At 36.9% G+C, this 13,055-nt stretch overlaps 1 protein-coding gene across 2 annotated transcripts in view; it reads left to right on the top strand.

Moving 5' to 3' along the window:
• ARHGAP15 (Rho GTPase activating protein 15) overlaps window positions 1-13,055 on the top strand; it is a 316,320-nt gene that overhangs the window by 171,517 nt on the left and 131,748 nt on the right. For both annotated transcript variants that reach the window (XM_048952880.1, XM_048952881.1), the window contains one exon: window positions 10,246-10,368. In XM_048952880.1, the coding sequence (XP_048808837.1) occupies window positions 10,246-10,368 (123 nt within the window). The remainder of the gene's footprint in view (window positions 1-10,245; window positions 10,369-13,055) is intronic.

Raw genomic sequence — 13,055 nt, 5'->3', positions numbered from 1 at the left:
TTCTTCTAATGATTTAATTGAGATAGGGATAACTTGATAGAGTGGATGTATACACAGAGTATAGCAAATGGATTTTGAATCCTTGACTAGATTCTTTGATTACTTTAAAGGTAATTTTTATGTTTTTTTCCTTCATGAATTTTTCTTCTACAGTCAGTAGCACATACTATATTTGCTATACTAGAAGATAAAAATATACAGGAACTTATGATTTGAAACAGCAAATGAGGGTTGCTACCACTTCTCACTGAAAATAACAATTTTAACATGTTGGTTGTCATAATCTACACACTATAAATTAAATCTATCCTTTACTGGTTGAGAAGCAGTAGAAGTTCATAATGGGTCAAAAATATTAAGTTATAAATATAATTGGAGGTTGCGTGTAATGGGAATATAATTAAATTTTAAAATATGGTATTTTTTAGAATGTAGAAGTATAAAATATAATTGATGAGAGTCTCCATAAAATGGAAATTCTTTGTTATGATATTCTTTCTGGAGAGATCCCTTAGATCAGATCTGAAAAAAATATACAGCAAAGTATCGGTGTGTTTCTAAATTTAAATATATGAATAATCTGCGTGACTCTTAACAAGGGTGATATAAATACAGCAATGCAAGTTTTCCTTGTTCCTTACAGATAATTAGTTTGTTTTCCAAAGCATAAGGTAGAATTATACATAGATTTTGAAGCTAAAAGGGCACACATGACTGGCAGTACCCAGCAACTCAGAAGGGTTTTCTTTCAGTATAAAGCTCTCTCCTTGTAGAGAAAAGAACCCTATAACTTACTTGTCCTTTTGACTGAGCAATTTAATGCTAATGATGACTATTCACATTACATGAGAAAGGTTGAAAAGGTTTTTTCATACTAACTCAGTTGGGAGGTAAGCTTAAAGACTTGGAAGTTACTGACTAATATTCCTGAATAGAAGAAAAACAGGACTTTGTCTTCTAAAAACAAAACAAAAAATAAGTATCTAAATGCATTGCTTGTTGTAAATTACCTTTCAGCTTGATCTGGAAATAATCTTCAGTTCCTTGCTCTGTCTTCCTCAACCTTTAATCGCATGTTTGTTTTCTTTTGGGAAGTCTGCTTAGATAATATTTTTATATTATGTGTGTCAACTTCAGAAGTCATTAAATCAAATGCTACCATTCTTTTTTTCTCTGAAACTGTTGCATTTTGTAAAAGAGTTGGATGAGATTCTATGGCTGAAAAAGCTGGAAGTGAGTAGCACTGAGCCACCCAGGTAGTGAAGTTCAGGGCTGCTATTCACGTCCTACATGTTAGGTAATCTGAATTATTGGGTGTTTTCCTGGGAAAAGGCTGCGGGGTGACCTCATTGCAGCCTATCAATACCTGAAGGGAACCTACACCCAGGAGGGGAGTAAACTCTTCAAAAGGGCTGACGACAGCAGGACTAGGGGAAATGGTTTTAAGTTGAAGGAGGGAAGATTTAGGTTGGATGTTAGGGGGAAGTTCTTTACTAGGAGAGTGGTTAGGCCCTGGAACGGGCTGCCCAGGGAGGTTGTGGATGCCCCGTCCTTGGACGTGTTTAAGGCCAGGTTGGACGGGGTCCTGGGCAACCTGATCTGAATGTGTATGTTTGGTGGCCCTGCTAGGCAGGGGGGTTGGAACTACATGATCCTTGGGGTCCCTTCCAACCCGGGTGATTCTGTGATTCTGTGATTCTGTGATTCTGTGAAATTTAGCAGTGCTCTGCAAAGGGGACTTCAAAAAGCCTGTCACTCTCCTGCCTTTTGACACTGTAACCATCTGTAACAGGATGGCTCATTACCTGAAAAAAAGTGGTTACCAAAGGATGCTCAAGAATAAATGTATCCATAGCAGTCTGTGGTCCTATGAAACTATACTCCCCTATGCATGAGGACTGTATAACAATATAGGACTGCAGCCACTTCTTGCAAATTGACTGTGTCAGGAATCCTAATCCTTGGCACGGGCTTGGTGAGAGCACTCTCTCTTCTTAGAGGCTGAGCAGCCTGACTCGGTATGCTGCAGCAGCTTCCATCCAAGTCCCACATGTTTTACATTAGATGAACATAAACTGGTCATACTGTACGAATAAAGCAAGCTCATTGATTTCTGACATTGTGGTTTTTATATTCAAGTAAGTGTGGTTAATAGCATTTCTAATGGTGTGACAATACAAAAAAAAATTGTATAAAGAAAGAATTGTTGTGTCCTGGGTGATCTAGTCCAGTTCTTCCTGTCATAAGGTACCATGCTCTGTCTCTCTTTCCATAAATTTATTAAGTTTCATCTTAAATTCTTTTAGTTTTATTTACCACCATGGATTCTTTGAAAGGCCGTTTTAGAACTTCATATTAGGGCCAGTTTATACTCATCTATTCTTGTGCCAACATTGTTCTTCAGTTTAAACAGCTCTTCTCCCTCCCTGGTGTCCTGTTCTCTCCTGCTCCTCTTCTACCCCCACAAAGAAATTCATAGAGAACAATCACAGCCCTTCGCAGACATTTTCTAGCCAAAATCTTCGTCCTCTTTCAGCTCTTTCCGCTGGTGAATCCCACAGCATTGCCTGTGTTTTGTATGACTTGAATATCTGTTTCACGTACGACAGCCTCCAAGGTGGAAGTTCACCAGGGCCTCAAGCAGAGAGTTTGTTTCTCTTGCTGGTTGAATATTAGGAAGCAAAGAATTGGATATTTGGAAATAAATTATTTTCTGAAAGAGTGATGAGGTATTGGCACAGGCTGCCCAGGGAAGTGATGGAGTCACCATTCCTGGAGGTGTTGAAGTACCATGGAGATTGGCACTGAGGGACATGCTTAGTGGGCATGGTGGGAGTGAGCTGAAATTGAACTGGATCTTAGATAGCTTTTTAACCTTCAGGATTCTATGATTCCATTTATGGCCGCTATTCACAAATAGATCAGTGAACTTATAACCAAATAATCTACCCAGGTGTCTCACTTGTTTTCATGTTTCTAATAGCAGAGTTTCAAGTTCTTAACAGAAATATTTTGTCTACCTCTTTGGCATTGGATACTTTTAGATCTAATGTATTTCTTCAGCTTCCCATTACAAGGTCACTAAGACTGTCTGATGTCCTGATTCACCTCTGAACTGATGCTGCTTCCAAGTACTGACTTAACCACGAATACTTTTGAATGCTCCTACTTTTTATATTGAAATTATTAATCAAAAAACAAAGATCAATTCCAAGAATATGTAAGCACTTGCAGTAGTATCTTGTGCCTTTCTGAGTCATTTCACTATTAGTCTTGTAGTTCTCTCCATCTTCTCCAGTTTAACTGATAATTTCCCTTTTGGCATCACAACTGAAGTCCAGATAGATTTTGTTTATTGAATTTCTCTTTTATGAAAACAAACAAACAAAAAACAGTTATTTTGTTGAAGACTGACATCAGTTTAGTCTGGTATCATCTTCCTTTATTAATCCAGGGCATGCACAGAAATATTTTCTTACTTTTCTAAATATTTATGCTACAAATGCCATTAAGAAAATCTGCATAGGGAGTACCATTTTGTTTCACAATGTAAATGTGCAATGATATTTTTATACACACTATTCATTTATTTCCATTTATTATTAGCGAGAGACCAAATTTTAAAAAAGTTTATATGCATCAGAGTGTGATGCAAAATATGAGTTATACAGTCATTTTATTGAATCTTTACTGCTAATGCACACAAATTTCACAAAGTGTAATGACAATACCGAGCACTTAAGTTGTTAGGCTGTCATATTACAGCAAAATTATTTGCACTATATAATCACTGTTTTCTTTTTCCTATTGTTTATTTCTGAGTGTGCTTCATAAACATTTGCAAATGCAGATATAGTTGCTGTGGCAAATAACGTGTTTTAAGACCGTAAACTTGAATGACTCCGTGTCCTTTGGTGCCCATGAAAACAAAATTTTCCTAGCACCTCCCAGTCAGTGATAGCCAGTCTGTCATCTGATGCCACAGTTCTTGAATCTACCCTGTGCAGTCACAAAACCTGTAATTTTAAAGCTTATCATAAACATAGGGATTAGGGGTAATGCCTGATTTCTGTATTTTCCCCACCGATCATTTGTGTAATGCCTCTAAGCAGACCATGTTTTTGTCTCTCATTTTGCTCTTTTGAAAAAAGGATATAGTAATTATAGTGCGGGGAGAACTCGTGAGACCTGCCTGGGAACTTCCCAAAGGGATTAAAAAAAAAAAAAAAGATGATTGACAAAAGTCTTTAGCTCAACAAATAGGTGAAGTGAATTCTTTATCCCTAGAGAACAGGATTTATTGACTCTATCTCAGAGGATCACAAAGGGAAGGCAGCAAGAAGTGACTTGATTTTCTCACTCCCAAAACTTCGGTGCTGGCTGAAACAGTGGTCATTTATTCAGGCAATAATGCATGTTGCTCCTCCTCTAAAGGACAAGCAGTAGTTTTGCCTCTGCTGCAGGCCAAGAAGATAGGATAAAATGTGGAATTCTGAGTTCCAGTGAAATTCTGAGTTCCAGTGAAATCCAATAAAAGTTAAAGCCCCAAGTCATTATATATTCTTAAATTACAGCGTCTTCTGGAATGTAGGCATAGTCACACGCCTCTGCAGGTTACTGATATAATTCTTGAGAAGGACGAGACACTTTCAGCAATTAAGCATTTCATTTCCTTGAAGTTAAATAATTAACTGCTTTCAATTAATACATTTGCACATATGTGATATTAGTGCTGTAAGCCTTTCACTATCTGATACTGCAGAGACCTAGCTCTTCCTCTCATTCTACCATCTTAGCTTTGATTCAGTCCTGCAAGATGTTGATGAGGGCTGCATGTGACCATGTAAAGAATTTAGAAAAATTAGTAGTTCGAGATGTGAGCTCACAGATAAGCCACTTCACATCTGGATCATTTTATATATGTAAGGTAGTTGTATTTAGGTTTTGATCAGGGTATTCTGGATTTTGAATGGTCAAGCTTGTTCCTTTCACTGTTCCTTAGGAAAACAGCTATTAAATCCTAACTATGGGTGTTGACTACAAGTCATCTCCATTTCTAAGAACTAAGTCATCGAGTGTATTAAAATAAATTGTGCACAGTCCAGATTAGTTCTCACCTGCAGAACAAGACCAATGGAAGTGAATTACTTCTAATATAAAACTGAATTTCATCATGTCTTATTCACCCTGACTGCAACTCTTCAATCCTTTCCATCCAAATGAATTACACGCAATAATTTTGGGTGTTCTAATAAACAGATAGACATCATCATAATGTATTTCAGTTAGGAAGAGGTACTTGAAAGAAATTGGTTTTTCTATACACATGATGTGAGACAATCAATAGTGCTTTAGTCTGACAAGTACTGTCAATATCCATTGTCACAGTTCAGAAAGTCATTAATGGATAGTTCTTCAAAAGCCAATGCTTTCAACACGTTGGAAGTGTTCAGATATACTGTACCTGGCAGGAATTAATCATAGGTAAACCCTTGTGATTTAGTATAAATGTTTTGTAAATTACTAGTGAAGGGAAAGTCATTGCAAGGAGTGTGAGATAATGTTACGTGTCATTAGAAAATCCAGTAAGATATGGAGCTGTTTAGGATATATTTTAATATTTTATATTCTGAATTATTCAAGATTAGCCAAGAATGTCTCACCCAGGAAAGAGTCTGCTAGATATCCATTGTCTAGGTACAACCCTTCTGCCCCTTAGACAACTTTTCTACTATATTCATAGAAAATAATCACTTAACATACACTTAAATAAACCTTCCCCATAAAGGGCTAGAGCCTTCTCTGTACCTTTTAGTTGTGCCCATGCCAAAATCCTAAAGAAAGGCTTTCACAACTTCACCTTGCAAATATGTTAGCTATTGCTTCAGCCTACTGAAGCGATAATATGTTTATGATCATTGCATCATATAGACATTTAGTGCATTCAGATATGTCACACAATCCTTCATCCGTAAATCTCAAAAGTTCCATTGACTCTGATAGTGCTGTTTTTGCAAAATGGTGTGATTTATGAGCAATGCATTAATTCTTTCCTTCCGCCTGTCTTCTTGTGTAAAAGCTATATATATTATTAGGAATATTAAGGCTAGATTTTTGGAGTTGAATAAGTATTCAGAGGATTTATATAGGCCCCCCAAAAGACAGGTCAGTTTTTATCTTGATTTAATATTCTTTTGCAGAGAATTTAGCCTCTAGTTATCCTTCCTAATTCAGTCAGTGTTCTTACAATGCTATTTAACATCAAGAGCCACAAATAAGTTCTTTCTTTTATGCCTAATGCTCTGCTTATACTATTTTCTTTTTGTACCAGTTTTGTATTACACTTCTCTAATGTGGTAAGCTTTATGATTTAATGTACTTTAATTCTAGAGCAGATAGTAAATTGCCTGAGGAAAGGAACTTGCTTTCTTTTTTTTTTCATTTATCTTTTAATACCTGCAGAATAAATAAATACCTCCCTAATAAAGTGACCAAAATCATTAAAAATATACTTATTTATTTATTTATTTATTTATTTTATGCCTGAGGGGACCCAGTTTATTCCAATCCAAATGCAAGCTTGTGTAATTCCAAGCTGTGCTCCAGGTATGCTTTTGCTTCTGTGTTGGAGTATCCTGCACCCACTTCCAGCAGAAAGAAGTTAGCATAATATTGTGTTCCCTGTTGGGTTTCCCCCTATGTCTACTGTAAAAATGCTCCATCTCCTGTAGTTTCTCTATATCCCTTGAACATTATTAGTAACATAGATACAAAAATACTTAAAAGAGTCATGTAAACGTAGGGGAATTATGCTTCTGTTCTGTGTTGGATTCGAGGCACTTGTGTCGATGCAAGTAGCTCCAGAAATGGAGGATATCAGTTTATTTAGTGCAAAGAATCAAATGGCACAGCTGGGCAGTTTATGCCCGGATTTGAGAACAAGTATTAGATTTATTTTCTATTATTCTATGCTTAGAACCTTAAGTGTCCTGTTTTTCTTCAAATACTTTGCTGAACTGCTTTCCACTTTTTTGCATTGCCTGAAGCTAATCAGCTTTCTTTCATGGAGGAGTCTTCTGTCCAAATCCACAACATGAAATTTTAAAAAGAAGGTACTACAAACTATATATACATATATATGTATATATATATATATATAGTGGCTTTTCAGTTTTCTGATTTATTTTTTTTTCCCTCTCTTGGAATTGCATTTGGCCCTCTTTCTATTTCCAAATATGATAGCAAAGTCATTTTAATGTTAATGTGAGAAGAATGGTTTGGCAAGAGAAGGGTTATTTCTAAATGAGATCTTGACAAGAATATTTCTGGCTAAACTTGGTTTGGAACATGCTATCTAAACCCTTGAATTTCTGGGAGATTTGGAGTTTCCCTCTGGTGAGTCATACTTAATAGAATAAAATGAGAAATTCATCAAAATTGGCTTTGCTGCTGTTTTTAGCTATGTTCTATACCACCCAACCTATAAAATGCAAAACATCCATGACAATAATTATTCCTACCTCTAGATGTAGTTTTAACACCATAATTGCTGTTTAAGGTATGAAGATTCTGGCTGCGTTAATGCATCTTTCTAAGCAGAGAAATCTTTACCCTGTTATCAAATCCTAGCTTACTCTATCTTGCTGTTTGCAGAATTATCATATTCACTTCAGTTAAAATCTCTAATAAATTCTGTGTACATTTAGAGCTAAGAATGTACTTAAAGTGGGCATAAAGCTTTCCAGAGTCCTGCAGAATGTGAAATGTGGCAAGCATCTAAAGTCACTCCTGAGCTATTTTCAGTCCTGCAATTGGTAAGCTTCATACTGTAAGTCAAGAAAAACCAAATCTACGTATGAATTGCTGTGGACAGAATGACCCGAAGCAACAAGAGAGTCCCAAAACTAAGTACAATTCACTTCACTGTTTCAAAGTACCATTAAGATGCAGAATTAGAAACATCCATTTGTTGTTCTTTTTATAGCATGGCCAAGTGACTTGGAATTTTAGCTTGTCCCTGCCAAGGATTGCTCAATTTTGAACAAAAAGTCCTCAACTATAATGTTAAAAAAGCACCAGCCATCAATTGAATGCTAATCTTTATATTCTATGATACATCGCTCCAAGAATGCTCCATTAAATAAATGTGAATTCTATTTTTCATAAGTGATGGATTATTGTACCAAGCTGTGTATTTTCCAGTAAAGTGTCCTTTTATTTGTCCTGTGCGATTACTAGTTTGTGGAAGTATGTGTGGGGTCATTTTAGTGCTGTGGGAAAATGGAGCACTCTTCTGTTAAAATCAGTAGTGAAATCAGGAGCAAACTATGCTCTGATCATCATAGGCATGTGTTTAAATATTGCTTTCCTTAATTGGCTATGTTCTATTTACTTAAAATGAACAATTTGGCAAGTTTTTCTCCCTTGACAACAGCAAAGCATAAACCATTTTATAAGTTTGGCTGTTAAAATCAGATTTGTAATGTAAACCACAATATTCCTGGGTTATTATCATCGCTTAACCAGTTATTTTAGCTTGCCATTGTTTTAGACTTGTGTACCTTTAAACATTCCGGTTCTGTTTATAACGAATGCAAAACTTCTTACTATAAAATAGCCCAATAATTTTGATTATAATTTGCTTTCTGTAAACCTCTTCCCTTAATCCTCCATCTGAAGATCATTGCATTGTAGAGGAGATCTGCTCTGGGCAGGGAATGTTATTTGGGGTCCTTAGAATCACAGAATTCTCAGAGTTGGAAGAGACCTCCCAGCCTTCTTTTCTCCAGGCTGCACGGCCCCCCCAGCTCTTTCTGCCTGTGCTCACAGGAGAGGTGTTCCAACCCTTGCACCATTTTTGTGGCCCTCTTCTGGAGATGCTCCAACAGGTCCATGTATCTCCTGTACTGAGGACTCCACATCTGGAGGCAGTACTCCAGGTGAGGTCTGACCAGCACAAAGTAAAGGAGCAGGATCACCTCCCTTGGCCTGCTGGCCACGCTTCTTTTGATATAGCCCAGGATATGTATGGCTTTCTGGGCTGTGAGGGCACACTGCTGGTTTATGTCCAGCTTCCCATCCACCAGTATCCTCCCAGGTCTTTTTCAGCAGGGCTGTGCTCAATTCTTTCACCCCCTAACTTGTATTGGTAGTAAGGGTTGTCTTTACCCAGGTGCAAAATCTTGCATTTAGATTTGTAGAACCTCGTGAGGTTCACCTGAGCTTCTTGGAAGTTCTACAGAAAGGGAAAACAGATCAAATCCTGCAAGATTAACTTGTGGAGAATCTCTGCTTTGGTAGATTTTTAATATATCTGTCTATTTGTTTGTTTGTTTATTTCTGTCAAGGGCAAGAGAGACCAAGACAAAGGTCAGACAAGAGTCCTGAAGCTCAGGTGGTTTGTCAGAAATTTCTAAAAATCTTCTTGTCCAGGGAAACCTTTGGAAAACATCTTCCTGTGGCTTCTCTGTTTCTTCTGGAGCATCCAGCAATGAGCAGAATTTCTTCTTGCTGCTAATACTGCCTATTTTCATAGCTATGATGGTGCCCTGTAAGCACCTCAGCAGAGAAGAAGTTAAATTTATGCCTTTGAAACTTCCTCCAGGGGATTTTCTGCAGCTGGGTTCTATGTCTTTTTGACACAGAGCAGGAATAAATTGAGCTCAAAATGTTTCTCAGTTTGGTAAATGCCTAAATATAATAAAATATAATCATTAGGACAGGAATACTTTTCTTTCCATAAATTAATGCATCTTGCACACATTTCATGGCATACAGCCATGATTTCTATAACTGCATTAAATATATATATAACGCTTAATCCATCTTGGCAAGAGAACTCAGTCCTTTGCTAGTGGAGTAACCATCCATCCTTTCTCTTTGCAAGCAGCATGGAGCTAATAGTGCATAACACACTTTTAGTCCGGACTTTTAGTTGAAAAATCATCCATGTGAAACTTGTGGAATTCCTGAGCATTTCATGAGTAAACTGGTAGCCATCCAAATACTTATAGGCAATAAAAAATACGGCTCTGTAACTAACCAGCAGAGTGAACTTGTTATGTTTATTCAGAAAAGGATTAATCAGATTCTCTGTACTGTCCAACCAGCTACACTGCTGACCTACCGCATGACTTTACTGGGGTGGTTTTGGCCATTGCTTTCCAAGAATATTTGAGCAAACTGTTATTATTAATACTTTATAAATAAAATTTCACTGAGGCTTTTTCTTTTGTTTTCCTTTAGTTTTCAGGCTGAACTACAGTGCTTCAGACTCAAATGACAGAAACCGAGTTAAAAGCAGGTTAAAGAAGTTTATCTCCCGAAGACCATCCTTGAAAACGTTGCAAGAAAAAGGACTGATTAAAGGTGTGTTCTCCTTTATAATTTTTGGAATTGAAAGTAAAAATTTACAAATGAATTTGCTTCTTTCACTCTCAGCTAAAGGCATATGTGTATTGAACAAATGGCTTTGTTGATGTTTCTCAGAAAATTTGCACTGCTGAAATATAGTGAAAAAATCAGTATTTGGTTACATATATCTGTGCTTAATATTTAAATGTAATACTCAGTTTTTTTCTGCTTTCCTTTGCTTTTGGTAGAAGCCTGTTCACCTAACATAGTCACTCAACATGCACCATGCCCATCAATGTGCTGCAGAACTCCATTTCTTTTTAGGAAATGGGTGCTGGTATAGCTTGCTATTTAGAATGAGCAATAGAAAGTTCAGATGCTGTGCTGGCTAATTTCTTTTCTAGGGTAGGCTGTAATGCTTCCTGCTCTATTCTCATTATTTTTCTAACTTGCCAACAAAATGCATTTTTAACAACTTAAAATTGTTGCCAGTGAATAATAAATGCTTTGAATCAGAGATCTTCTCCTGCCTCACTTTGGTCAGACATCACTTTCACATATCCTTAAAAAATGGTTGCTTGGATAAAAACTGTTTGCGAGATCATTCATGAAGTATTCTCCCTAGAAGCTGGTAGTTCACTTGAAGGCAGTAGCATGCTGACCACTAATAATCAAGCAAAGCCATGCTTCCAAATATTGTCTGGAGTAATGCTTTAAAAATTTACGCACTCCCAAATTATTATGTGTGAAACCCACAACTGCACATGCAAATTGACAGGAAAAAGGCATTTTGCCAGCAGCCCCTGTCAGTCTCTAGAGTGTGAGTTTTCCAGTGGTGTGTCAAAAATGGCAAGGGGTGTTGCTGGTGTGTGTGAAACTGGTCTGTCCTGAGCCAAGAGACTGACCCCAGCCAGCACAAGCTGAAAAAGCCCAAGAGTTAAACTCTAGCTGGGCCCCTTGTTGGAAGAGAAAGAGGGGGCTTTGTGAATTAAGTTTGTACATATTAGATATGTGGAAAAATGTTCAGCAAGGTGTTTCTTCCTCTAAAGAAGTCTTCAGTGCCTAAAGCCATCATATGCTGTAATAGTGGGCTTTTGCTTCTAACTTCCACAGATGCTTTAAAAATGCCATAGATACAAACACATGGGTGTGAGTATGCTCAGCTTTCAGGATCTGTCTTTAAACAATTGTAACGTCTGATTTCAGAGGGTATTGCCTCTTTGAAGTACTCTGTGGGTTGAGGATGGGATTTGAATGCATCCCCATTAGTTTGTTTCAGTTATGGTAGTAATAGAGTAGAAATGTATAGTCTTTTAATTTCTGGATTTAAGGGTGTCTTTTTTTTTTTTTTCTTCTTTTTTTTAAGTTTAATAAAGTGTGTCTGATGAATCTCCTGCAGTGTTACATAGGGATCAGATGTGATCCCTGCTAACAAATCCAGATTCATTAGCATAACTCAAATCCATCCCCTAATATATCTCTCTAGGAAAGCCAGATGCATTTGGTTTTGGCTACACATGTGTTAAGCTCTTGATTCATAAACATAGGTTGGTTCTACCTGAGATAATCTTCCATGGAAAGCTAAGATGTATGATTTGGGGCACAGTAACTCAGAATCAGTACTTGGCACGGTTTTATAACTGAAATAATGTTGCCATAAAGAAAACATGTTAGTTATATACTATGCGGTTTCATTAGGATTAGGTTTTGGCCATGCAAATGAGGCAGGATTCGTTAGCACAGCTTAATTCCAGTCTATGGTAAGTCTATGTGAAATGCACATTCGATAAGGTTCCTCCATTGTCTTCACCAGAGTTTATCCCTTAATCTGTTAAAATGTTATGAAAATGCAGTTGCAGTGTTTATACGCAGACTACTTTAAAATGTTAATTTTTAGATTCACATTAGAATATTTTTAAATCACAAAATGCAAACAGCAAATGAAAAAATGAGAAGATTGCCAGATTTTGTGTTTTAAGATGCATCTACTTATTTTTTTTCTAAAGGTGAATGAAATGGCTGCAGATGCCTCTCAAAACTGTTTGCTTGTTTCTTAGGGGAAAAACTGTTAACGAATTTTTACAAGAAGAAATTCCTCCAGCTCTGAGAACACTCATACTAACTTTTATCCCGTAGGGAAATGCTTCTGTCAGAATTGCAAATCCCTTAAAATAGGGGCTCATAATAAAAGTGTGTCTAAAGCCTTGCAGGACATCTCGGTACCAAATTTCTGACAAAGAGCTGTTCTGTGTGCTAGCGAAGAATTGATATAAATATCTATGAAGCGTGTGGTGTTAATTACTCTAAAGCAGTGGCACTGTAGGTGATGTGAAAACCTTCACTTTTCATCAAGTGCTATTCATATTTGCCAAGGGCACTATAAAGCTCTCAAATCTATATTGATTTTTTACATTGTATGTCACGTTGGAACCAAAACTCCAATAAATTTAACACGTAAATTATAGTCATGAGTAAATACATTTTAAGGTGGTAAGTTCACTTAAACACAGTTCTGCGAGCTGTTAGTCACTGATGTGTACACACTTGGCCAGAAGACTCGACACATTTCTCTGCATTAACCAAATTTGGGAATACAGGCTTCAAAATTAAATAGCAGTTTGATCTCCTGGGGTACTTTGTTCTGCCAACACTATTATCAGAAAATCTAGGAATTATGTGATTGTCATTTAACTCTTAACAAA

Source organism: Lagopus muta, chromosome 8 (genome assembly GCF_023343835.1).
Source record: "Lagopus muta isolate bLagMut1 chromosome 8, bLagMut1 primary, whole genome shotgun sequence".
In the NCBI taxonomy this organism is placed as follows: domain Eukaryota; kingdom Metazoa; phylum Chordata; class Aves; order Galliformes; family Phasianidae; genus Lagopus; species Lagopus muta.
The sequence above is the reverse complement of the archived record's forward strand: the minus strand, read 5'-3'. Positions and strand labels throughout refer to the sequence as shown.